The following is a 24,423-nucleotide window of genomic DNA, read 5'->3' on the forward strand; positions in this document are numbered from 1 at the left end:
CTGCCTTTTAACATGGTTAATTTTATGTTTTAGTTCTATGTGGATGCCGGCAACTTAAATTGGGTAGACTGTGTACAACTCTATATGCACATATACCATTTGACCAGGTCTCTCTTTGCACAAGCATCCCCCTTTGCATTTGTGTCTGTTTACAAATTGAGCTCTGTGTGCTCTGGAATTTAAAATGTCAACAAACCCTACCTTTTCCCTTTGTAACATGTACTGTGTTTCCACACTTATTTATTGTTGACTGTGGTCTTTAAAACATTATTTAGATCATACTGAATGACAAAGTCTGTTGTGATTTTTCTTGAGTTGTGTCTTCATTAGAATGTTCAATGTGTAAATTAGTGGGTTGTGTGTCTGATACCAACTAAAAAGACTGAAGTGAAACTGTGTTAAAACGATGCAGATAGTTGACCCTGGTTTCGGGGAGGGAAATATTGTGATAACGCTGCCCTTTGAAACTGCATTAAAGCCACATGACACTCTTTGATTGCTTTAGATTAGCAGGGCTACTCCTCTCACCTAGATTCCCAACAGGAAGGACTTTGAACACACACAAATCCAATCTGCTAATTCTCTGAGGAATTTAAACAACGTATTCAGAGGAGCCTGCAAAGAGAAGAGCCTGGTTTACAGCTCAGGGAAGGGGGTGTTTCCTTTGTCATTCCCCCAAAACTTTCTCTGTGCTCAATTCAATTAGCGGTTGGTACACTGACGAGAGAACAATGAGGACAGCAGGAGTCTTTGTGTTTTTGCTGCTTAACGTGGTCATGGAAATAACTGGTGCTGTGGATAATACAAAGGGATCTAGTTCAGAAAAGTCCAGTCCCAAAAACAAGCTGAAGACAGAAGAGGCTGAACTTCCTCACACCAAGCCTGCAAGTTTTTCACAGTTTTTAGGCAAACTGCTCGTGGTGCCCATGGATGGGAGTCATTGGATAGGTCTTAAAGCCATTGCCCAGGAAATGGGTCGCCGTGGACACAGAGTTACGGTGGTGATGCCAGAGACCACCATACGAATGGGCCCGGGGAAACACTATGACACTTTGACCTATCCTGTACCTTATGACAAGGCTTACATCGACTCTGTGATGTCCACACACAAAGACATCATGAAAAAATCCTCACAGCCTTTCATGGAGAAGATCAAGAAACGGTTCAGACAGTTCCAGGCCATTTCTGATTTTCTGCACATCACTGCAGAGAAGCTGCTCTTCAATGCCAGTCTCATATCACACTTGTCCCAGCAGGTGAGTACAAATACAGAAGATGAACACAACTTTGGTATCAGCTGCAAAACCAACATTGGAGCTCAAGCTTTGCAAATTGTACATGGAGGGTCTTTTGCTTATACTGTGTAAGAGTGTTGGGATGGAGGTTCTCTTCTACAAGTTGGCAGTCCAAATTCTCATCATGTTGTACATCTATTAATGTAACTGTAGTGGTTGACTGTGTATAGTTCCTAAAATTTTAATTGTATATTATTATTAATAGACCCATGGAAAAAAATAAAATAAAATAAAATAAAAAACCCACGCCACGCAGCCCACCCTGACACTAAGGTTTTACACATCAGGACATTAAAAGCTATATAGGCTTTATCAGGTCTCAAAATCGGGCCACTACAACTTCACATGAACTGTAAAACATATTACACCATGACCTTTATTTAAAACCTCTTAAGGACCAGATGATGTTTATTATGTCCTAATATGTAAAACCAAAGACAGGAAAACAGGTGAACTTTCTTTTTACCATATCTGTATGTGAACAGTGGTGGATGCTCATATTAAACTTAAAAGCTCAGGTCAGTACATGTGCAAGTAAACTGTAGACATCTAAATGCTCTGTTTCTGCAAGTGCTTTTTCTTCTCTTGACTTTGGATGAAGTCAGTGAGAGAAGATATGCCAAACATAAATGTACAACACTGGCTGGCGTAGCATGCACCTGGTGTTCAAATCTTCTGGTTATGAGCAACAGCCAATGAGGGAAAAAAGTTTACTTAAAGGGGGAGGGGCTATAAAAAAAAAGCTTCGGCTAGACTGATGATGAACTCGGGGGCTGCACAAAGGTCCAATAAAGGATAAAAACTGAACTGTGAATCATGCAATGCTGTCCTACTTTCAAATGAGCATCATAGGTCCAGTTTAGCCACTTTATACCTTTCTACCTACAATCTGTAAAATCCTCCATGTGTGAACCATGTATGCAAGACAGTGTAGTGCTGACACACAGTGGAAGATTGACTCCTCTCTGCTTTTCCACCTTCTTCCTGTTTCACGTTATAGGACTTTGATGCCGTCTTGACAGATCCCATGCTTCCCATGGGCTCATTAGTAGCTCGGAAATTAGGTGAGCTCCTCTGCACTCAGGTTATCTGTTTGCTTGTACACCTGCACATTTTCTCACCTATCATTACTCAATCACTTCCAGGTCTCCCTACTGTCAATCTGCTGAGAGGAATACCGTGTCACTTGGACATGAAGTCTGCTGGCTGCCCATCTCCGCCCTCATACGTTCCTCGCTATTTCACTGGATACACGGATAAAATGAGCTTCAAAGAGAGATTTATCAACACTTTGGTGAGCCAGGCGGAAGTTAGCATATTCAAGCCTTAAAGCACAGCTTTTCCAGGAATGTTATTTGCAATCTTCTTTCAGACAATGTATGGTCACGAACAAAACACTGTTCGTTTGTGACCATATTGCTCAGGAAATATGTGCTTACCTTCAAATGATCTTTCCTAAATTACTCTTCATACTTTATACTCACCTCATTTGTGGTCATGAGAGTATTATTTATTCCTTACAATTAGTGTCGGTCAAGTTACTTGCAAATAATAATTAGTTACTAATTACTGATCACTTCTCCATGAAGGTAATCCCATTACTTTACTGATTTGTTATTTTCAAAAGTAATGAGTTACTTTAGTAGTACTTTTAGTTACTTTTAAAAACACGATACACAACAATACATTATAAAACAATAAGCCTATCAGCCCCGTTTGATTTTTTTCTGAATATTTCATTTTATAAAATCGAATCAAATGAAAAAGTCTCTTTTAAAACTTGTTTTATTCATTTTAATTTTAAAAAAATTAAATTATATGCAAGAGTGTTTGACTTGAAGAAATGTGTTTAACTTTTAAACCTATTTTCTGCATATTCCAGCATGTAAAGTTTTAGTAACGTGGTAACACAGCGTAAAAGTAAAAGTAATCTACTTGCTTTTTTTGCAATCGTACTGCTTTAATTTACTCGTTACTTGAAAAAAGTCATCGGATTACAGTAACGCGTTACCGTCAATCTCTGCTTACAATGAGGTTCATTTGGGACAAACTAGTATGTCAGTGTTATTACTATTACAGTACGTCTTAGTTTTTCTGTCTTCAGTTTTGGTGCTGTATTATTGTCCTGTAATGCCTCTGACCCACAGGTGGCATTGGTGGAGCCGCTGTTTTGCAAACTGCTGTATTGGCGCTTTGACCAAATAACCCGTGACTTCCTTGGAGAGAACGTGGGCGTGGCTGAAGTGCTTTCAGACTCTGATATCTGGCTGCTCAGGTAACACATGGAACGTCTGTGTATTGTTGACATTTGCTGCCTGCGTGAGTGTAAAAAACTAAAAAACTGTTGCTGTATTTAAACAGGAATGACTTCACGCTGGATTTCCCACGCCCACTCATGCCCAATATTGTACTGGTTGGTGGAATCAATTGCAATGTGAAACATCCTCTGCCCCCAGTAAGACTTTATGAGTTTTAGACTCTAAATGCATTTATGAACATTCTGATTGACACCACTTACCGTAGGACTGTAAGACCAATCAGGTAAGAGTGATAAATGCAAAGTACTTAAGTAAGTTTGTGTTTTGTCAGGATCTAGATTCCTGGGTGTCTGGAGAGCACGGGTTTGTAGTGTTCACTCTGGGCTCCATGGTGTCAGATCTGCCAGAGGAAATCACCTCTGTCTTTCTGGAGGCCTTCAGACAGATTCCACAGAAGGTATATCAGCATACAGCTTATCTTGTGTTATAAATAAATACAGCTAATCTTAATCTACAATAAAACTATGACAGGTCATATGGAGATACACTGGAAAGGTTACTGACAATGTCCCGGAAAATGTGAAGATGATGAAATGGGTCCCACAGAATGACCTGCTAGGTGTGTGTCTGCAGCAGCACATCCTGAAATGTGAAGCACGCTGATGTGTCACATCTCATAACATCTGATATTTCTGCATGTTTTGTGTCGTAGCTCACCCGGGAGCCCGTGCATTCATCACTCACGCTGGCTCACATGGTCTGTTTGAGGGACTGTGTCACGCCGTTCCCATGCTGATGGTGCCCCTGAACGGGGATCAGCCGGACAACGCTGCGAGGATGGCCAGCAGAGGTGTAGGAATCGTGTTGAACATTTTAGACATTAATACAGAAACTCTTCTGAAGGGACTGAAGGAGGTCATCAATGACAGCAGGTGAGGGAGTCAGCAGACGGCTCACATTCAACCAAAACTTTCCATTTTGGTCTACAAAATGTTTTTTTTTTTTTTCAAACAAGCACATCTTTAGCAAGCAGGTGACAGTCATGGGGGTTCTTTATGGAACATGAGGGGTTTCTATTTGCAGGACCACCGTGCACACCACAAACATCTGAAGATAACTGAATGCAAAACTTTTCCAGGTGCCTGTGTATCATGTGGTTTTTAGACTCAGTGAGACTTTCTGACCTTAACCCAACGTACTTGCCCTCTCATTTCACAAATGACTATTCTGTGTAGTGATGATTGCAGCTACATGAGGGTGACTCCTTGGTGGTCATGCACACCAAAGAGTGTAACACTGGACCTGAATTTCCTGTATTAGCACAGCCTGACTTTTATCATTTTTTCCAGCCTCAGCATCAGAAACTCTTTTACTGATGTCCTCAGAAATGTCCTTTATTTGTGCCTCAGTGTATTTCTGAGTGTTTTGAATATCAGACTTGGACAGATCCCTGTGCTTTAAACTAAAACAGGGTATAGGCTTTTACTTTCCCCCTCACAGGTATGCATTGAGTGACTTTTTCTTAAGTAAATAAAAGGTCATCATTTGTTCAATTGGGTCCACATCACATTAACACAAGTCCTAAAATTAGATAAACCTGATGGTGGTCACATTAATTGCAAAAAATAAAAAACTCTAACAAACCTTCACTGTACCATCTGTTCTTGAAAGAACTTTACATATGATCTAACTCAGCTCTCTGTCATTTTAAAAAAAACCTGCCCATTTATCTGTGTTTTCAGGTACAAAGAGAACGTGAAGAAGCTGTCAGATCTTCATAATGATCGGCCGTCGGACCCGCTTGAGCTTTCAGTGTATTGGACAGAATTTGTGATGCGGCATAAAGGGGCGAAGCATCTCAAATCGACTCTCCATGAACTCTACTGGTTCCAGTACTTCAGCCTGGATGTAATAGTGCTGCTAACTACTGTGGTGCTTGTCTTTGTAATGCTGACAGCAAAATGCATGAAGCTATGCTTCCGTAAAGTGAGACGAAAGTGGAAGCAGGAGTAAGGACAGTTTTTTTACTGGAAGTACTGTGATGTTGTAATTGTATTCTCATCACGGTTTAAAGGATGTTTTGATAAAACATCAGTATCAATAAAACCTTAATGCAAAATGTTGATTACATTCTAATTGAATACACTTAAGAAGCCTTGTGTGATCACAAAGATATTTAATCTAGAGAAAACACAGAATATAATTAGATTCCATTACATATAATCTGGGGTTGAGGGGCAATGATGAGCATTAGTGGCCACCCTTCTTTGGAGGGAACATGGTGTACTCTATAGCCAGAGCTACAGTAAAGGCAGCAAAGCCCCACTTGAATCCTCTCAGCAGAACTTCTGACAGAGTCACAGCACGAGCGAAGCCGCCTGAATACCTCCACGCCTCGTTGCTGCAGAGAAAGGGAAAGTGACAGGAAAGAAAGACGGGCAGCAGTGTCAGATCACACAGAATATAAGGAGATGTCAGAAATATATCATACATGGGCAAAAATACTGACCGTGCCCATGGGTCCTTCAGACCCCGTGCAGCCAGCCTCTGCTGTGTGAACTCCAGCGGCGTTCCCTGTGTCTTCCACTGTCGCCAATCTGGCATGGAGAGCTTGCTGTGGCCGTGGTCACCTCCCATACTGGAAACATAAGCAAACAGGCCATTTTTTTAACCTTCACCTTACTGGCAGACTTTGATTTGCTTCTTGTGTCATCTGTGTTTTACTTAATGAAACACGCTCACTTTCAGTAGGTTCAGCAAATGGCAGCAGCTTACTTAATACAAACATGTTCAAACAGAGGAACTTTTATTTTAAAACAACAGGACAAAGTTCATTGTGACCAAATCTGCAACTTATTTCTGGTATCTGGGTGTAATCATGCAAATGGTTAATGTATTCAAAGGATGATTACATGAAAGCCACAAATAAGCTTAAGGAAATGAGTCCTGTCATTCTCTGTGAAACTGTACAGTAACTCTTTCTGTCTGTGACAGGTAAACACGCCTGTCAGGAATAAAAATCCACTTAACCTAACTTTTTTATTATTGGTTTTTTAATCACTGTTGTATATATAAAACTTTACATAAAATCTCATACTATAAGGCTCACTGTGTGCCTGTGGCAGTGTTACTTTCCCTATGCTGTTTATTTATTGTAGACTTTACTATGTTTATTATATAACCTGCTGCTGTAACACAAACATGTCCCCTGTGGGATCAATAAAATATCCGTTATCTGTCTATCATCCCCTTTAGGGTGCTTAGCTGTAGATAAAAAGTTAGTCATAAAATTTAAGCTTTATTTACATTGCACACTAAAATTATTATGCACTATCGACTTATTTAACAAAGGGAACAAAAGCGCGAGAATCATCAGGATAAAATCTAGTGACTGTAACGACTATCGAGTAAATTCCGAATTATTAAAGATGTGTTTAAGTGCCGTGTATTTATTCAGTCCCACAAGCCATATTTGCTGCTAGGCTAAACGACACAAACACAAAAATGTTAACCTCGCTATTTACACTTCCTCGAACAAAGTTATCAGCGATTAACTCTCTTTAAATAGCCAACATTATTACTGTGTAGCCTGTCTGGTTAAACCCACCGACCTATTAGAGGATAATATGTCAATTAAACGTCAACTTCACACATACAAGGAGGCTAGCATTACGTTAGCAATGCATTTCTGTTTGCAATTCTTCTAACATTTTCAAACGCCTCTTCCCTGGTGAAAATATTGCTTTCCTGTCGCCTGGTGTGAGAAAGAAACACAAACGACTGTAATACAGAAACACCGAAGATTTTAAAGAGGAATAAATTCGGTACCTGAACAATTGTTGTGACCTCTGCTGCTGGGATAATTGTTACGACAGTTGATGCAGGAATACGGCAAATTATGGCACGGCATTAGGGACAAAACTCCATAACGCTTTTTTTTCACTTTTAAAGTCACGCTGTTTTGTTTTGTTTTTTTGTTTGGTGCCCGTGATCAACAAAATAACGTTATTTAATTATAAACATATGATTAATTTTCAACATCAAACACAGAACAACTACATAAATCCACAATCTAAATATATTTACACTTAATGACACTTATTATTAACATGCGGTGTTACCATGCTGAAACAATTACTATCGTCTGAATTTCTTTTTGTATTCCTGGCAGCCAGCTGCAAGATAGACATTTCATTTGCAAATGATTAGATGGTCTGAGACCACAGGAGAAAAAATGTCTGTACACTCTGCTGTTTGCACACAGGCCAAAACTGTGAGAGCCGTTTGTAATCATATACATGCTGTCGAGATCTTACCTCTATCTATATAGCGAGGATCACATTCTTTGGTTTCTCAAGTGCATTTAACACAATTAATCAAGAGCAGATGCAGGAAACGTTTGACATACTACATGCCTTCTATACCTTCTATAATACAAAATATCTACCAGGCAGAAAATCAATTTCCATATATTATCATTATTAGTAGTAATACTAATAGTAGTGGCGATTTCATATTCCTGTCAACTGCTGTAACAAAAGAATTTTCCTAAATATGGCATAAAATATTTTTCATTCCATACGTTCAATATATGATCAGACATCTTTTTAGACTTTTTTATGAGATAATGAGTTCAAAACAGACAGAGATGTTAAATCAAAAAAGAAAATTATATTGTTCTGTTTTACAGTTTTATTAAATTTTACTCACAGACTTGTTGACAGAATTGGAGAGAAAAATGATATGTACATTTCAAAAGTTGCATGTTACAAATCTTTACTTCTGGACACTTCTCGTACTATTAATTACATACAATTACGTGCAAATTCTTAACAATCAGTCACACACTACAAATACAGACTTTCTAACCAGGCCAGCACGGTGTGCTTAACAGTGTTTGTGGCTCAGAGTCCACGATGCCTTTTGGCTTAGGGATTTTGTGCTCTCGCGGGTCCCATGAGTAAATCAGAGTTTGCTTTTTGGGTCGACCAGTTCATTCAGAGCATCCAGGTTCTCCCCCTCTGGAGCTTCAGGCCATGCACTGTGGTCTGGAGACAAACACAAGAATTTAGCTCCTCGTACTAAATCTAATATATACTGGGAAGACTACAGTGCAGTTGTGTTAGAGAGCTATACATACTCTGTATCTCCCACATGGACTTATACAAACTTTGTCCCGCATCGACCTTCAACGTGGCTCCAGAAATGTAGGAAGCAGCAGGAGAGAGCAGGAAACACACTGCAGATGAGACCTGGGCAAAGACGGCAATTCAAAAATTGGTGATTACAGCTGTGATTTAACCTTTCTCCTTCTATTGTATGGCTTCACAACTACTTCTTTATATCCTCTAATACTGTTTATGGAGCACTGTGAGACCTTTGTGGTCTGGCTTCATTTTTTTTTAACAACACCAAGGGGAATTTTCAGGAGACTCTTTTTTCCTCTAACAAAGCTGGGAACTGGGTTGCAAACCTCTTCGGGCACTGCCAGCCTCTTCGCAGGAGTGAATGGAACGGACATCTTGAAAAGATGTGGTCCGTACTCTTTATAGTTCTCCATCGCTGTTTTGGAAAAGATTGTACCCTGCAGCCAAACAGAGAGATGAAAATCATGCGCATCTTGAAAAACTGAAACAAAACTGATTATGTGCTGAGCTGTACGCACAGGTGCAACAGCGTTGATTCGGACCCCCGAGGCTGCCCACTCGATGGCGAGGCTCTTAGTTAAGTTATCCACCGCTGCCCTCGCTGCTCCTGTGTGGCTGTCGAGGAGGAGGAGACACACCACGCAGCAGGCAATTTAAAAAAAAAAAACAACAACAACTATGTGACGTTGCACATTCGTGTGTGAATAATGAGGGAAACTGTTCTTACGCCATGCCCGGAAAGCCGTTCCACATGTTGGCGATGATGCTGACGATGGCGCCTCCGTGCTCCTTCATCCATGCTGTGTAGACTGGAGGGGAGAACAACAACGGTCACGCTGAGAGACCAAACCACAAACACCAAAGCCTGTGTTATCTGTGCCCGGCTCACCCTCCTTGCAGCAGTGGAAGGTTCCTGTCAGGTTGGTGTCTACCACAGCCTTCCAGCCCTTAGAGGACATGTCTTCTGCAGGGCTGCTGAACTGACCTCCTCCGTTGTTCACCAGAAAGTCTATACGGCCATATCGCTTCAGTACTGATGACACAAGAGCCTTCACCTTCAAATGACAGAAAGACAAAAAGAAAATCAGCCACTTACGCACTGAAACGAGCAGCAGATGCAGAGCTGCTCACCTCCTCCTCGCTGCGGATGTTACAGGGCACAGCAGTGACACTTGCAGGACTGGAGGGAGGGATTTTCTGTCTCATCTCCCGAGCTGCTGCCTCCAGCCTGTCTGCCTTTCTGCTGGAGATCACCACACTGCAGCCTGAAGACCAACAAGTGAGCCACGAAAAACAATTACAGCACTTTCCGAAATAAAGCTTCGAGTCAATTTACTGTGAAACAACACTGACAGCCACCAGATGTTTGGTGTTTCCAGCTGTTAGCGAACACTCACAGCCACACTTTCACAGTGTCCCTGCGCGCACTTGACCGAGGGACTGGTGCGACTCTTACAGACTTGTTTGTATCTGTGTCGAAGTTCACTTGCTGTCACTCAGCTGCTCCTCACTTCAGACTCTTTGCGCTACAACAACTATTAGAACTCACTCACCCAGCTCCAGCAGCTCCGCAGAGATAGCTTTACCGATCCCGGTGCCTCCACCCGTCACTATTGCAACTTTGTGGTTGAACAAGCCCGGTCGGAAAACACTGGAAGCCGCCATGCTTGTTTCTGGTAGTGATGTGACGTTCTGTATCGAGGCTTGTGCAAAGCTTGTGTCGAGTAATTTAGGGGGCGTTTCCGCGATGCGCGTATCGAGGCTTGCTTCATTTATGGGAGGAGCTGAAAATGATGACGTCCGAAGCCTCGCTGCCCGGCTGTACCACGTGACTGGTTCATGAAGTGGTTCGAACTTTGCCGCGAGCTATGACAGCGATATAAACCCCTCAGACTTCATTCAAAAATGTGGGTGTTTGATGGAGAGTTGCGGTTAGTGAGAGTCTGGAGACAGTTTGGAGGTTTATGAGAGTGAGGAGAGAAAGTCAGGAGAGAATGGAGCCAGCTAAGAAGAGGAGGATGTCCTCCCCTGTGTGGGAACATTTTGATCTTATTCCTCCCAACAAGGTATGTAAATTTCTACAGAAGATGTATTTTCATAATACTGATGGTGCAATAAAACTTATGTTAAGCTGTCTGTACTCTTGTACAAGGTGAAGTGTTTGCTATGTGCCAGGAAGCTGGGATATAACAACAACACCTCATCCATGTTTAGGCACTACAGAGCTTTGCGTGTGAATAAGGGGAACAGCGATTGTGGAGCAGGACCAGGTGAGCCATCAAATGTCATGATAATATAGCATGCTGTAATGTTACTAAATGATATGACAATATTATACAATGCAATAAGTGACATGTGTGATATTTATATTTGTGCTTTGTCTTTATTGTCTTTCCTCAGGAGAACAATCTCAAATAGATGAAGACCTGGTTAGCATGGTGGTTGAGGACTCCCAGCCATTTAGCATTGTGGAGGACAAAGGATTCAAAAGATTTGTTAAATCATTAAATCCTAGCTATGTTCTCCCCACTAAAAAGGCCATAAAAGCAGTGGAAATTTAGTTTTTACAGAATAAAATGTGGGCAGGACTGAGGCTCAAATCCTCAGTGTGTAGCTGTCCATACCTCAACGTTACAAAAGCACAACCACTGTCCACACCCCAACCACACCTCACCTCACAGTAAATGATCATTTCCATTTTAAGCATTTCCAAATAATCATTTTCCATACTGCCAGTATAAATATACACCGTATAGTGCCATCACTACAATATACATGTTTTACACACTCCTTTTGTTGTTGACATTTACAGGCTGTGTGCAAAAGGCCACACTCTTCAAATTCATGCCAACTAATAGTTTTACGTCCAGTAGGTGTCCTACTAGAGCAAATGAAGCTTCAAGAAGCTTTGCGCTGGGGTGAACCAATTGGATGAAAAGCTTCAGTGCTTCATGAAGCTTCATCTGCCCATCACTAGTTTCTGGGCCCCGCAGAGGAAAACCGAGGGAGCGTAGCACCAGCAGCGCCCTCTTCTGGATGTGATTTTAATAGATTTGAAAGAATATTGATTCCCAATATTAAATGGTCAGAGGGCAAATACTGATGATTTGTTGAATGATCAGTATTTGATCAGTATTTGATTTTTTACATTTTATTAAAAGAAACTGTCAGAGTTATTATACATTACAATGCATGCTCTGTGTGTGTTTGTATTTGCTGTGTTTTTGTTTTGTCTTCGATTGACTTTTTTTTTACTCACTATGTGTTTACCACTGCACAGTAGTTATAATTTTTTCTCTCTCTTCTACAGTGTGTCTTTTGTCCCATCTCCCTCCCCACCACCTCCAATCAGTCACTGCAGATGGCTGCGCCTCCCTGAACATGGATCTGCCAGAGGTTTCTTCCCGTTAAAAGTGAGTTTTTTCTTCCCACCACGTGCCACGTGCTTGCTCAGAGGGGGTTGTCTGATTGTTGGGAATTTCTCTGTTATTCTAGTCTTTATTTAACAATTTAAAGTGTAAACTGCTTTTGTGATTTGGTGCCACATACAGTCATATGAAAGCATTCGGGAACCTTTCTTCTGGATGGAATTATGTTTATTTCTTCCTTACAAAATATCTCCACTTCATTTAAATCTGATGTCAGCCAGGTATTGACAGCCTGCTTCAAATCATCCCACCAATTTTCTATTACATTTCAGGTCAGAAGACAGTGAGGACCATTCCACAACATTGTATTTCTCCCTCTGCATGATGCCTTTGTAGATTTCCAACTGTGTTTTGGGTCACTGTCTTGTTGGAATGTCCAACACCACAAACTTCAACTCTGTGAGTGATGCTTGAACATTATCCTGAAGAATTTGTTGATACTGGGTTGACTTCATCTGACCCTGGACTTCAACAAGGGCCCCAGTCCTTGAACTAGCTCCAAAGAATGATGGAGCCTCCATTTGACAGTGGGTATCAGGTGTTTTTCTTGGAATGCAGTGTTTCCTTCCACTACGCAAAGTGCTTTTTGTTATGACCAAAACACTCAATTATTATTTCATCAGTCCAAAGCTCTTTCTTCCTAAATGAATCTGGCTTATCTAAATGAGCTTTTGCATACAAGCCTCCCCCTGAACAATCTTTGTTTTCAGATCTTTTGAGAGTTGCTTTGACGATCCCATGCTGTCACTCTTCAGAGGAGAGTCAAAGAGAAGCACAACTTGTCATGTGCCACCTTAAATACCTTTTCTTATGATTGGACACATCTCTCTATAGAGTCCAAGGTTTAACAACTAATTTTGGTGTGTACCCAATTTTTTGCACAGCAGGTTTTTACATTAAATTTCATACAAGTAAATACTGCTTCACTAAAAATAAAAATCCTTGTTCATAAAACCAGGAAAACCATATTTCCAGATATTCCTAGGAGATAAAAGACATACCATTTTTGTTTAAAATAGAGTGAACTATTATGATGCTGAGAGGGGTTCCCAAGCTAATATTACTTTTTCTTGACATGTGTCTTGATTAGAATGTTCAGTGTGTAAATGTGTGGGTTGTCTGATACCAACTACAAAGACTTGAGTGCAACTGTGTTAAAAAGATGCAGATAGTTGATCCTCAGTGTGGCTCCAGAGAGGTTTGGAAAAACACTACTGTTGAGAAATACTGCGATAACGCTGCTCTTTGAAACTGCATTTATGTTTCAAAGGGCTAAAGATTGCTTTAGCAGGGTTATTGCACCCATGCTCCTCTCACCCAGATTCCCAACAGAGACACACGCAAATCAAATCTGCTAATTCACAGAGGAATTAAAACAACTTATTCAGAGGAGCCTGCAGGTAGAGCAGCTTGGTTCACAGCTGTAGAACTTAAAGCTCAGAGAAGGGGGTGTTTCCTTTGCCATTCCCTCCAAACTTTCTCTGTGCTCATTTCAGTCAGCCGTTGGTACACTGACTAAGAACTATGAGGACAGCAGGAGTCTTTGTGTTTTTGCTGCTTAACATGGTCATGGAAATAAGCGGTGCTGTGGATAATATGAAGGGATCTGCATCAGAAAAGTCAAGTCCTGAGAGCAAGCTGAAGACAGAAGAGGCTGAACTTCCTCACACCAAGCCTGCAAGTTTTTCACTTTTTTTAGGCAAACTGCTCGTGGTGCCCATGGATGGGAGTCATTGGATAGGTCTTAAAGCCATTGCCCAGGAAATGGGTCGCCGTGGACACAGAGTTACGGTGGTGATGCCAGAGACCACCATACGTATGGGCCCGGGGAAACACTATGACACTTTGACCTATCCTGTACCTTATGACAAAGCTTACATCGACTCTGTGATGTCCACACACAAAGACATCATGAAAAAATCCTCACAGCCTTTCATGGAGAAGATCAAGAAACGGTTCACACAGTTCCAGGCCATTTCTGATTTTCTGCACATCACTGCAGAGAAGTTGCTCTTCAATGCCAGTCTCATATCACACTTGTCCCAGCAGGTGAGTACAAATACAGAAGATGAACACAACTTTGGTATCAGCTGCAAAACCAACATTGCAGCTTCAGCTTTGCAAATTGTACATGGAGGGTCTTTCGTTGGTATGGAGATGCTGTTCAATATGGTAGTCCAAATGCAAATGTTGTTGTATTAATGTAACAGTAGTGGTTGACTGTGCATATTGCATTAAATATTAATTGTATTATTATTAATTGTCTCATGCAAAATATGACATCAAATATAGGACTCATTTATCAGTTATGTAAAATTACAGTATTAAAAGATAAAATACTAACTGAACAGAAGAACGTTGAGGTTTGTGGAGAATTTAGTCGTGATGTGGGAGATCTACAAAGTGAGGCAGATGGGTTTCCCACCTGTGGAGTTGATCATGCACAGGATTGTGGCTCAATCCTTATTTCCAGCACTGGGAGAGAAATGGGAGTCTGGAATTATGGGCAGGTTGAGACGATGGAAAAAGAACAACCAGGGAAGTCGGGGTAGGTTTCCAGTTCTTTAACTGAAGAAGCCTCTTGAATGAGAGTTGAAATGTCTTTAAGAAATTTGAGGAAGTCCCGTTGCTTTCTTTCCAAGCTATTTAGACAGCAAGGGAAACCAAATTACCACCGTGTGGATGGAGACAATCTGATGGGGAACCAAAGTCAAAGCCCCTGGATAACCAAGCAGATAACCCGGAAGTGCTGGAAGCACCTAAAAGGAGGAAAATAGAAGAACCACGTGACACGCCGCCTGCCCCAACACTTCGGTTTCACACATCAGGACAATAAAAACTACATAGTCTTCATCAGGTCTTAAAATCACTCCAACTTCACATGAACTATAAAACATATTACACCATGTCATTGTTTATTTAATACCTTTAAAAACGCTTAAGGACCAGATGATGTTTATTATGTCCTAATATGTGAAACCAAAGAAAGGAAAAAGGGTGCACTTACATTTTACCATAAGTGTATGTGAACAGTTACAGTGGTGGATGTTCATATTAAACTTCAAATTTCAGGTCAGTACATGTGCAAGTAAACTGTAGACATCTGAATGCTCCATTTATGGTAGTGTTTATTCTTCTCTTGACTTTGAATGAAGTCAGTGAGAGAAGATAAATGTGCAACTCTGGCTGGCGTAGCATACACCTGGTGTTCAAATCTTCTGGTTGTGAGCAACAGCCTGTTATGAAACGGCTGTGTGCAGGCAGGAAAAGGACCCAAAGTGCAGACTCCGGAGACAGACGTGAACTCAAAAAACAGCTTTAATGCTGAACTCAAAGTAATAGTGATGGCTCGCTTGAAGCTGAAGCTACGGTGCGTGTGTCAAAAAAATCAACACACTGCTTCAGATGCACTGTGTTGAAGCTTGATTCGTTTGGCCAGAGTCACGTGCACTGAAAAAAAGGGATTGGCCAGCTCTTGGATTTACGTAAGCATCTTGCGTGTATTTAACACAATTGCCTCGTGCTTTAAAGTTAAGTGTAACTACATAGTGTAGAAACTACATGATATGCAGAGAGGCTAGATTAAATTGTTCATATCATGTTCAAGTGAAGTAAGTCAAAAATATATCAATGTTAAATCCTGCGACACTGCACGGGTTTCAGACTCGCGCTCTTTAGATCGTGGTTTCAGGAAGGCATCCATCTCAGTCAAGTCGAGCAGCCACCTCTACTTTTTTTAGTACACCAAAAAAAGTAAATTGGGTGGTTGTTACATTAAAAAAGTCTAACTTGTAATTTGAACACAATAATTTCATGTTTCTATGAACGTAATTAAATCATGAAGAATCTGTACGAAATTCAAAAACTTAATTTGTTCTTGTTGAGACGACATGATACAATCTAGTAAGAGTGGTTAGTTGCTGAACTCATGAAATTCACAAGATCGCACAAGATTTCAAACTGCAGGAAAATCACTGGAGTTATAAGAGGCAGACAACTACACACACACACACCACATGCATGCTATTGCTATTTATTGTGTATTATTACAAAAACAAAAAAATTCTGCATCAAATACAGGAAATCACATTTCCTAGATTGTTGGCATGGTGGTTAGTGCTGTTGCTTCACAGTAAGAAGGTCCTGTGTTCAAATCCACATTCTGGCTAGTTTGCAGGTTTCTCTCTGGGTATTCTGGTTTCCTCCTGCAGTTAAAAGTCATGCAGTTATTAGAGTTAGGGTTAACTAAAGAGGACAAGAGGAGTCAGTTTTGTCCCTCGAGTTCTTCTTGCCCTCCTCTGAGCACAGTCCGCCCTGGACTGCGTCAAACAGCACTGGGTTCAGGTCTCCGTACTCCCCCGATGCCACCTCAATGACTGGGAATAGAGAGGACAAGCTAATGAGAACGATGCATAACATATAAAAAGTTATGCATGGATATACACTTGTAATCAACTCACTGAAATCAGCTGGAAAAAGAGAACAAAAAGAAAAAGAAGGGGGAAAAAAAGAGTTAGGGTTAACTGGTGATTCTAAATTACCTGTGAATGTAAGTGTAAATGGTTGTTTGTTTCTATGTGATAGACTGGTCAGCTGTCCAGGGTGTACCCTGCCTTGTAACCTATCACTTCAGGGTTATTTCCCAGCCCTCCTGCAACCAGGATAAAGATAGAAGGATGATAGTTGTTGAAGACCCATTCAATTTTTATGGTAACCAGGATCTAGACTTTGTTGAACATTATGTAATATGAAGACAGCATGTAGTATTTAAGTGACCAAGTAGTATTGGGGTAAAAGTTATTGAATAGTGTTGAAATAAAATGACAAAATTGTGAAGGATTAAAATATTCCAAGAGCTCAACTTACTTCATCTGAACATGTTTCAATCGCGTTTTATGAACACAAAATGCACAGGTTTACTGAATATGAAAAAGTTGTGTTGATTTAACTCAGTTGTTTAAGTTTCTGCCAAAGCAAAACATTTGTGTGCAACCAGTGTCCACTATTGAATCAAGTAAATCCAACATGGCCTTTTTTTCAGTGTGATTAGTGACGTTCGAAGCTTCATTTAGAGCCTAATTGCTTCGGTATCTGATTCAATGGTTTATAAGGAAATGAATCATTCGCGGGATTTGTGGAGCGTTTTGATGGTGACAGATAGCGAACCACTGAGAGATTTGGAGCCAGCGAGGAATAGAGGAGGTTCTGTTGTGTGGGAGAATTTTGAGTTGATTTTTGTCAATCGGGTGGGTTTTCCAGCTCTGTGTTCTGGCTGTTTGCTTTTGTTTTGTGCGTGTTTATTATATCTGAAAACGGGAAAAAGGTAAAATGTCAAAAATCTGCTTCTATAATATAAATATCATTAAATAACTTTAGAAAAACTTCTATTTGACTCTTTACATGTAATGTTGTAAAAATATATAGGGTTAGTCTGCCAAATGTGCAGCAATTGAATTTATTTATTCTCTTTATCTGATAGTTTGTGGGGCCCAGTTAGACTGTATAACTGCATCTCTACCAGTTTCTCTGCACTCCAGCCTCTTCTGTGCCATGTGAAGGGATTTCCCTTAAGGCAGGAGGAATTATCTAAATATAAAAGGAACAGGTTCGGCCATCGCACAATGGAACAAATTCTCTTCTTAAATAAAAATGAAAAAGGGTTACTTTAAATGCATCATGTTTTTAATTTGCAATTTCATAAGCATTTTTCCTTTCCATTTCACAATCAATTCTGCCCCCAGGTCAAAAATATGTCTGGGAAAATTTCCCTAATATAATATTATTTATAAATGTACCCGTCTAGCGGTTAATTGCATAAGTGCATGGAGGCAAGACCTCAGAGCAGAAGCCTACTCCATAATGTGTTGTACATTATCATATGTATATTATATGTAATGTGGTATTTTTCAATTATTGAATTTACCAACATCAAGAAGTCACAAGCAAAGAAAGACCACACAATGGTGCATGCTTAAACAAGAAGAGTTTACTGGTCAAAATTATTTATTAAACAAATAAACCACATTTTTTAACCACCAAAAAATACACATTCAAAGCAACACAACGGCGGCCCAATATCAGACAGAATTCCACTCTGTAGAGTGAGCAATCTTAATGAAGCAGTTGGTTTTATTTTGTGGATTCAAGCTGCTCTTCATATTTTTGGCCACCAGATGACACCAGAGAGGACTGTGTTTGAAGCTTCGGTGCTTCAGAAAGCTTCATTTGGCCATCACTACTGAACTCAAAGTAACAAACTTCCAAAGTACAAACATTAACACAAGTAGGAAACCAAAAAACCACAGCATGGGTGAGGACAGCTAAGAGTAGATCATGACACAGACACAGCGAAACACAGGACTTAAATACACAGAGGGAGCAATCAGGGAATGGGTAACAGGAGGGAAACACAGCTGGGGCACATCAGGCCTGACGAGACAAAGGAAGCAAAACCAGATGCATTTACATGAGACACGGACTTTCAAAGTAAAACAGGAAACATAACACAGAGACGCAAACTTGACAAGGGGATACAGCTGACAGGGGAGACAGAGCAACTAGAGAACACACAGACATAAACCATGAGACAGAACTCTAACAAAGAAACCAAAGACTAGAAATGATAAATAATATAATAAACTCAAAACCCTGGGTCAACGACCCAGGCATCCTAACACAGCCAATGAGAAGAAAAGTTTACGTAGGGGAGGGGGGGGGGGGCTAAAAACGCTTCTGCTGGACTGATGATGAACTTGGGGGCTGCACAAAGGTCTAATAATGGATCAAAACTGAACTGTGAGTCATGCAATGCTGCACTAGATTCAAATGATCATGATGGATCCAGTTTAGACACTTTATACCTTTCTACCTACAATCTGTAAAATCCTCCATGTGTGAACCATGTATGCAAGACAGTGTAGTGCTGACACACAGTGGAAGATTGACTCCTCTCTGCTTTTCCACCTTCTCCCTGTTTCACTTTATAGGACTTTGATGCCGTCTTGACAGATCCCATGGTTCCCACGGGCTCATTAGTAGCTCGGAAATTAGGTGAGCTCCTCTGCACTCAGGTTATCTGTTTGCTTGTACACCTGCACATTTTCTCACCTATCATTACTCAATCACTTCCAGGTCTCCCTACTGTCAATCTGCTGAGAGGAATACCGTGTCACTTGGACATGAAGTCTGCTGGCTGCCCATCTCCGCCCTCATACGTTCCTCGCTTTTTCACTGGATACACGGATAAAATGAGCTTCAAGGAGAGATTTATCAACACTTTGGTGAGCCAGGCGGAAGTTAGCATATTCAAGCCTTAAATCACAGCTTGTCCAAGACTGTTATTTTTAATCATCTTCCAGAATGTATGGTCACGAACAAAACACTGTTGGTTTGTGGTTTCAGTGTTATTAGTATTACAGTACGTCTTAGTTTTTCTGTCTTCAGTTTTGGTGCTGTATTATTGTCCTGTAATGCCTCTGACCCACAGGTGGCATTGGTGGAGCCGCTGTTTTGCAAACTGCTGTATTGGCACTTTGACCAAATAACCCGTGATTTCCTCGGAGAGAACGTGGGCGTGGCTGAAGTGCTTTCAGACTCTGATATCTGGCTGCTCAGGTAACACATGGAACGTCTGTGTATTGTTGACATTTGCTGCCTGCGTGAGTGTAAAAAACTAAAAAACTGTTGCTGTATTTAAACAGGAATGACTTCACGCTGGATTTCCAACGCCCACTCATGCCCAATATTGTACTGGTTGGTGGAATCAATTGCAATGTGAAACATCCTCTGCCCCCAGTAAGACTTTATGAGTTTTAGACTCTAAATGCATTTATGAACATTCTGATTGACACCACTTACCGTAGGACTGTAAGACCAATCAGGTAAGAGTGATAAATGCAAAGTACTTAAGTAAGTTTGTGTTTTGTCAGGATCTAGATTCCTGGGTGTCTGGAGAGCACGGGTTTGTAGTGTTCACTCTGGGCTCCATGGTGTCAGATCTGCCAGAGGAAATCACCTCTGTCTTTCTGGAGGCCTTCAGACAGATTCCACAGAAGGTATATCAGCATACAGCTTATCTTGTGTTATAAATAAATACAGCTAATCTTAATCTACAATAAAACTATGACAGGTCATATGGAGATACACTGGAAAGGTTCCTGACAATGTCCCGGAAAATGTGAAGATGATGAAATGGGTCCCACAGAATGACCTGCTAGGTGTGTGTCTGCAGCAGCACATCCTGAAATGTGAAGCACGCTGATGTGTCACATATCAAAATATCTGATATTTCTGCATGTTTTGTGTCGTAGCTCACCCGGGAGCCCGTGCATTCATCACTCACGCTGGCTCACATGGTCTGTTTGAGGGACTGTGTCACGCCATTCCAATGCTGATGGTGCCCCTGAACGGGGACCAGCCGGACAACGCTGCGAGGATGGCCAGCAGAGGTGTAGGAATCGTGTTGAACATTTTAGACATTAATACAGAAACTCTTCTGAAGGGGCTGAAGGAGGTCATCAATGACAGCAGGTGAGGGAGTCAGCAGACGGCTCACAATGTGACGTTTGATCTACATGATCCTTGTCATTCAATCAAAATGTTCTCCTTTGGTCTACAAAACATTTTTTTCAAACAAGCAAGTCTTGCAGGTTTTCCCAACCTTATAAACAGTACATTTGAACAATGACTGAAGCTAGCCCTCTGAGTACACAATGGGTCATCATTCTAGCTACATTTCCATGATGGTGACTCTTTGCTAGTCAAGCACACCTAGGGAGTTTCCTATATACACACAAAGTCTGACTTTGTAGAGAGGCTCTCATAATCTTTTTCCAGCCTGAGCATCAGATACTCTTTTACTGATGTCCTCAGAAATGTCCTTTATTTGTGCCTCAGTGTATTTCTGAGTGTTTTGAATATCAGGCTGCAGGCTTTTACTTCCCCCCTCACAGGTATGCAATGAGTGACTTTTTTGTTTGAGTTAATAAAAGGTCCTGATTTGTTCAACTGGGTTCACGTAACATTATCTAATTTTAATTAGGACTCGTGTTAAACTTGATGGTGGTCACATTAATTGCAGAAAATAAAAAACTCTAACAAACCTTCAAACACTGAACCACTGTACCATTTGTTCTCCAAGAGCTTTAAATATGATTAAATTCAGCTCATTGTCATTTTAAAAAAACCTGCCCATTTATCTGTGTTTTCAGGTATAAAGAGAACGTGAAGAAGCTGTCAGATCTTCATAATGATCGGCCGTCGGACCCGCTTGAGCTTTCAGTGTATTGGACAGAATTTGTGATGCGGCATAAAGGGGCGAAGCATCTCAAATCGGCTCTCCATGAACTCTACTGGTTCCAGTACTTCAGCCTGGATGTAATAGTGCTGCTAACTACTGTGGTGCTTGTCTTTGTAATGCTGACAGCAAAATGTATGAAGCTATGCTTCCGTAAACTAAGACGGAAGAGGAAGCAGGAATAAATACAGTTTCTTTTTACTGGGGTTGTTGTGATATATTTTGTAACTCTGAGCAACACAAACACAAAAACCCTGACATTTGCTATTTTCACTTCCTCGGACAAACAGCGATTAACTACCTTTAAGTAATTAATTAACATTATCACTGTATTACCTGCCAGGTTAAAATCACCGACCAATTAGTGGACCTCTGGACACTTGTAGTGCAATTAAGCAATCAGATAAGTTAAACTTTACTCAACTCATTCTTCTTGCTTCCTCCACTTCTGTACCATTGTATTGTTGAATTCCCTCACAGCCACTGTATTCCCATGTTGTTGCAGTATATTAATGAATAACCTCGTATTGTGGATGGATTATCTCAGTTGTTCTCCTGACTGAAGTTTGGTCCGTTTACAGCCTCACATTAACTTTTATGGAGTGAAAAAAAGTTAACATTCATCCTCCAGCTTCACTGTGTTTATGTTATGCTAACATAGCTGTGTCGCTAGCGATCACGTAGCACCATTATATACCAGCTAGTCCAACTTCAGTAACCCTACAAAAGTAACTGCTGTTTAGTTTCCTGTCTTCATTTATATTGGAAGTGATAGCAGAGCTGTACGTTTGAATTTTTTCAGAAATCTCACAGTCAGAACATGTTATATCCAGAGATGGGCAGTAACGCGTTACTGCTGTAATCTACTACTGTAGATTACTACTGTAATCTGATTACTTTTTTCAAGTAACGAGTAAAGTAATTAGATTACAGTTACTTTCCCGTAGTAACGCTGCGTTACTGCGTTAGTAAAACCGTGATTTTTTGCGAGAATGTCTCACGACAGTGACGTAAGCGAGTGCGCCGTTAGTGACAACAGCTGTGTGCAGATCAACAATGGCTCACATATCGATTGTGGGAGAGAGTATGAGCGTGCAGCACTTAAAGCGTGGAAGTACTGACCTTACTTTGAGTTTGACTCCATAAAAAGTGACAAAAACATTAGTGTCCGCTGTGCGTGGGAAGAAAACTTCTTTTTACAGCGAAAAAACCCCCTAAACTTCCGAGCAAGCACCGAGTGCGCAACGACGTAATGGGAAACTCACAGAGAAACTCGCGGATTCTTCAACTGACCGCGGCACACCTGCACCAGGGTAAACCTCCGCCTACCGCAGTCCTGCTTTACAGGTGAAAATAGAGCAACAGGACCGCTGAGTCTTTGACTTTATTTTCTGCTGTGTTTTACTTGCATCTATTTGAAAGAGTGAGTGTAAACACAAAAAATATTTTATTTTATGTGCTGGAATGTGCAGAAAATAGCTTTAAATGTTAAACTAATTTATTCAAGTCAGAATGTTGCATATAATTAAATTTTTGCTTGATGCATAAAGTTAAAAGATTAAAACTGATAAAACAAGTTAAAAAAAAGAGATTTTTCCATTTGATTACATTTTGTATGATGGATTATGTAGAAAAAGTAGAATTGGGCTGAAAGATCTATCGCTTTATCACCTCTTCAGGTTGTAAATCGTGTTTTTAAAAAGTAACTAAGTAACTAAGTAATTAATTACTTTTGAAAATAAGTAATCAGTAAAGCAATGGGATTACTTTTTGGGGGAAGTAATCAGTAATTAGTTACTGATTACTTTTTTCAAGTAACTTGACCAACACTGGTTATATCATGTTTCCTGCTAACTTCTAACTCTGTTAAATTTAATAAATTCTGTTTTCATAGATGCCTGAATGTTAAACTTAATTGTTACACCTGGTAAAGCAGCAACACTGATCATTGTATTAAAATGAAAGAATTTGGACAGTTTTTAACTCTCAGTGACGCTGCAGTGTTCGTTTGAGATTACTATGAGTCGTGAGGCTCCTGACTACGGTAGCTCGATAGTGTTTGTGGCTCAGAGTCCACGGTGCCTTTTGGCGTGGGTATTTTGTGGGGATCTCTCGCGCGTCCCATGAGTGAATCAGAGTTTGCTTTTTGGGTCGACCAGTTCATTCAGAGCATGCAGGTTCTCCCCCTCTCGAGGCTCAGGTCATGCACTGTGGTCTGGAGACAAACACTTGAATTTAGCCCCCCATATTAAATCTAATATATACTGGGAAACTACAGTACAGTTGTGTTAGAAAGCTGTACATACTCTGTATCACCCACATGGACTTTGTTACGACTGCTGTCATAATGTTGTCTCATATGCAAATCTGAGTGTGCAGGTCCCTTTCTGTCATTGGTGGATCCAGGCAATTGTCTCTGTGGATTGGCTAACTACCTGGAGACCAGTAGTGTTTTTTTGATATGTGCGACCCGCCCAGGGTGGCATCTTGGTGGGGGCAGCATCATGGCTTCGGACCCCCCCCCCCAAAAAAAGTCGCTCGCACACATGCTGCTGACTTTGGAGGGCTTCGGGGGAGGGAGGATGGAGCAGTGTGAAGTCTTGGACAGGTTTAACCTGACACAGAAAACAAGAACACATCATATTTGTGTGTGTGTGTGTGTGTGATCCAAGAGCAAATACTAACCTTGATCCTTCACAAAAACAAGCACAACGAACAATTTCTCTAAAAATTCTTCTCATGATTTCTACGCTCACTGCAGGAATCAACATCTGCACATACACTCTGTACAAGAGACAAAATACAAATACGCTTCAACGTGTTGGAGGTACCTCGATTTAACTCATGTGGAAGTAGCCCAGTTCTTGGTTGTGTCAGGTTAGCAGTTTAGTGATGTTAGTTTACAGGAGAAGCCGGAAGCACATTGTGAGTTTGATTCGTGGTCGTCCTTCACTTTTGTTTCTTTTTGCCGCAGCTCCCATATCCCCGATTTGTAACTAT

At 40.8% G+C, this 24,423-nt stretch overlaps 4 protein-coding genes across 5 annotated transcripts; 2 read left to right on the forward strand and 2 right to left on the reverse strand.

The window, feature by feature from the left end:
• The first annotated feature begins 576 nt into the window (after window positions 1-576).
• LOC309694369 (UDP-glucuronosyltransferase 1A1-like) lies at window positions 577-5,628 on the forward strand. The gene is made up of 9 exons (XM_082514424.1): window positions 577-1,256; window positions 2,296-2,359; window positions 2,441-2,589; window positions 3,443-3,570; window positions 3,657-3,750; window positions 3,885-4,010; window positions 4,085-4,172; window positions 4,266-4,485; window positions 5,296-5,628. Exons 1-9 carry the CDS (start codon window positions 732-734, stop codon window positions 5,564-5,566), a joined length of 1,665 nt encoding a protein of 554 aa, XP_082370550.1. The 5' UTR covers window positions 577-731; the 3' UTR covers window positions 5,567-5,628.
• An 81-nt stretch (window positions 5,629-5,709) lies between these two features.
• Window positions 5,710-7,503, reverse strand: ndufb3 (NADH:ubiquinone oxidoreductase subunit B3). The gene is made up of 3 exons (XM_082514430.1): window positions 7,382-7,503; window positions 6,063-6,191; window positions 5,710-5,954 (listed from the first exon to the last, which is right to left on the reverse strand). The coding sequence occupies exons 2-3, from the start codon at window positions 6,188-6,190 to the stop codon at window positions 5,804-5,806; spliced, it is 279 nt and encodes a 92-aa protein (XP_082370556.1). The 5' UTR covers window position 6,191; window positions 7,382-7,503; the 3' UTR covers window positions 5,710-5,803.
• Window positions 7,504-8,236: 733 nt separating this feature from the next.
• On the reverse strand, window positions 8,237-10,446 carry LOC309694372 (peroxisomal trans-2-enoyl-CoA reductase-like). 2 transcript variants are annotated; one of them, XM_082514428.1, is made up of 8 exons: window positions 10,254-10,446; window positions 9,832-9,965; window positions 9,590-9,755; window positions 9,428-9,509; window positions 9,219-9,315; window positions 9,027-9,137; window positions 8,694-8,805; window positions 8,237-8,601 (listed from the first exon to the last, which is right to left on the reverse strand). In XM_082514428.1, the coding sequence occupies exons 1-8, from the start codon at window positions 10,363-10,365 to the stop codon at window positions 8,519-8,521; spliced, it is 897 nt and encodes a 298-aa protein (XP_082370554.1). In that variant the 5' UTR covers window positions 10,366-10,446; the 3' UTR covers window positions 8,237-8,518. The 2 variants fall into 2 exon arrangements, with proteins under 2 accessions (XP_082370554.1, XP_082370555.1); XM_082514429.1 differs by lacking the exon at window positions 10,254-10,446 and adding an exon at window positions 10,098-10,247.
• Window positions 10,447-12,084: 1,638 nt separating this feature from the next.
• LOC309694370 (UDP-glucuronosyltransferase-like) lies at window positions 12,085-21,608 on the forward strand (the record flags this gene model as incomplete). Its single annotated transcript, XM_082514425.1, has 10 exons — window positions 12,085-12,113; window positions 12,401-14,177; window positions 19,115-19,178; window positions 19,260-19,408; window positions 19,615-19,742; window positions 19,829-19,922; window positions 20,057-20,182; window positions 20,257-20,344; window positions 20,438-20,657; window positions 21,338-21,608. The coding sequence occupies exons 2-10, from the start codon at window positions 13,653-13,655 to the stop codon at window positions 21,606-21,608; spliced, it is 1,665 nt and encodes a 554-aa protein (XP_082370551.1). The 5' UTR covers window positions 12,085-12,113; window positions 12,401-13,652.
• Window positions 21,609-24,423: the final 2,815 nt, after the last annotated feature.

Source organism: Aulonocara stuartgranti, assembly GCF_965226115.1.
Source record: "Aulonocara stuartgranti genome assembly, chromosome: 18".
NCBI classification, from domain to species: domain Eukaryota; kingdom Metazoa; phylum Chordata; class Actinopteri; order Cichliformes; family Cichlidae; genus Aulonocara; species Aulonocara stuartgranti.

What these genes read in the sequence shown, in the direction of transcription:
- LOC309694369 (XM_082514424.1), top strand. Translation starts at nt 732, where the DNA reads ATGAGGACAGCAGGAGTCTTTGTGTTTTTGCTGCTTAACGTGGTCATG. An exon ending in TCAGACAGATTCCACAGAAG is followed by an intron (nt 4,011 to 4,084) that starts GTATATCAGCAT and finishes AAACTATGACAG; the next exon opens with GTCATATGGAGATACACTGG. An exon ending in GAGGTCATCAATGACAGCAG is followed by an intron (nt 4,486 to 5,295) that starts GTGAGGGAGTCA and finishes CTGTGTTTTCAG; the next exon opens with GTACAAAGAGAACGTGAAGA.
- ndufb3 (XM_082514430.1), bottom strand. Translation starts at nt 6,190, where the DNA reads ATGGGAGGTGACCACGGCCACAGCAAGCTCTCCATGCCAGATTGGCGA. An exon ending in CTGAAGGACCCATGGGCACG is followed by an intron (nt 5,955 to 6,062) that starts GTCAGTATTTTT and finishes CTTTCTCTGCAG; the next exon opens with CAACGAGGCGTGGAGGTATT.
- LOC309694372 (XM_082514428.1), bottom strand. Translation starts at nt 10,365, where the DNA reads ATGGCGGCTTCCAGTGTTTTCCGACCGGGCTTGTTCAACCACAAAGTT. An exon ending in AACGGCTTTCCGGGCATGGC is followed by an intron (nt 9,316 to 9,427) that starts GTAAGAACAGTT and finishes CCTCCTCGACAG; the next exon opens with CCACACAGGAGCAGCGAGGG. An exon ending in GTCCATGTGGGAGATACAGA is followed by an intron (nt 8,602 to 8,693) that starts GTATGTATAGCT and finishes GTTTGTCTCCAG; the next exon opens with ACCACAGTGCATGGCCTGAA.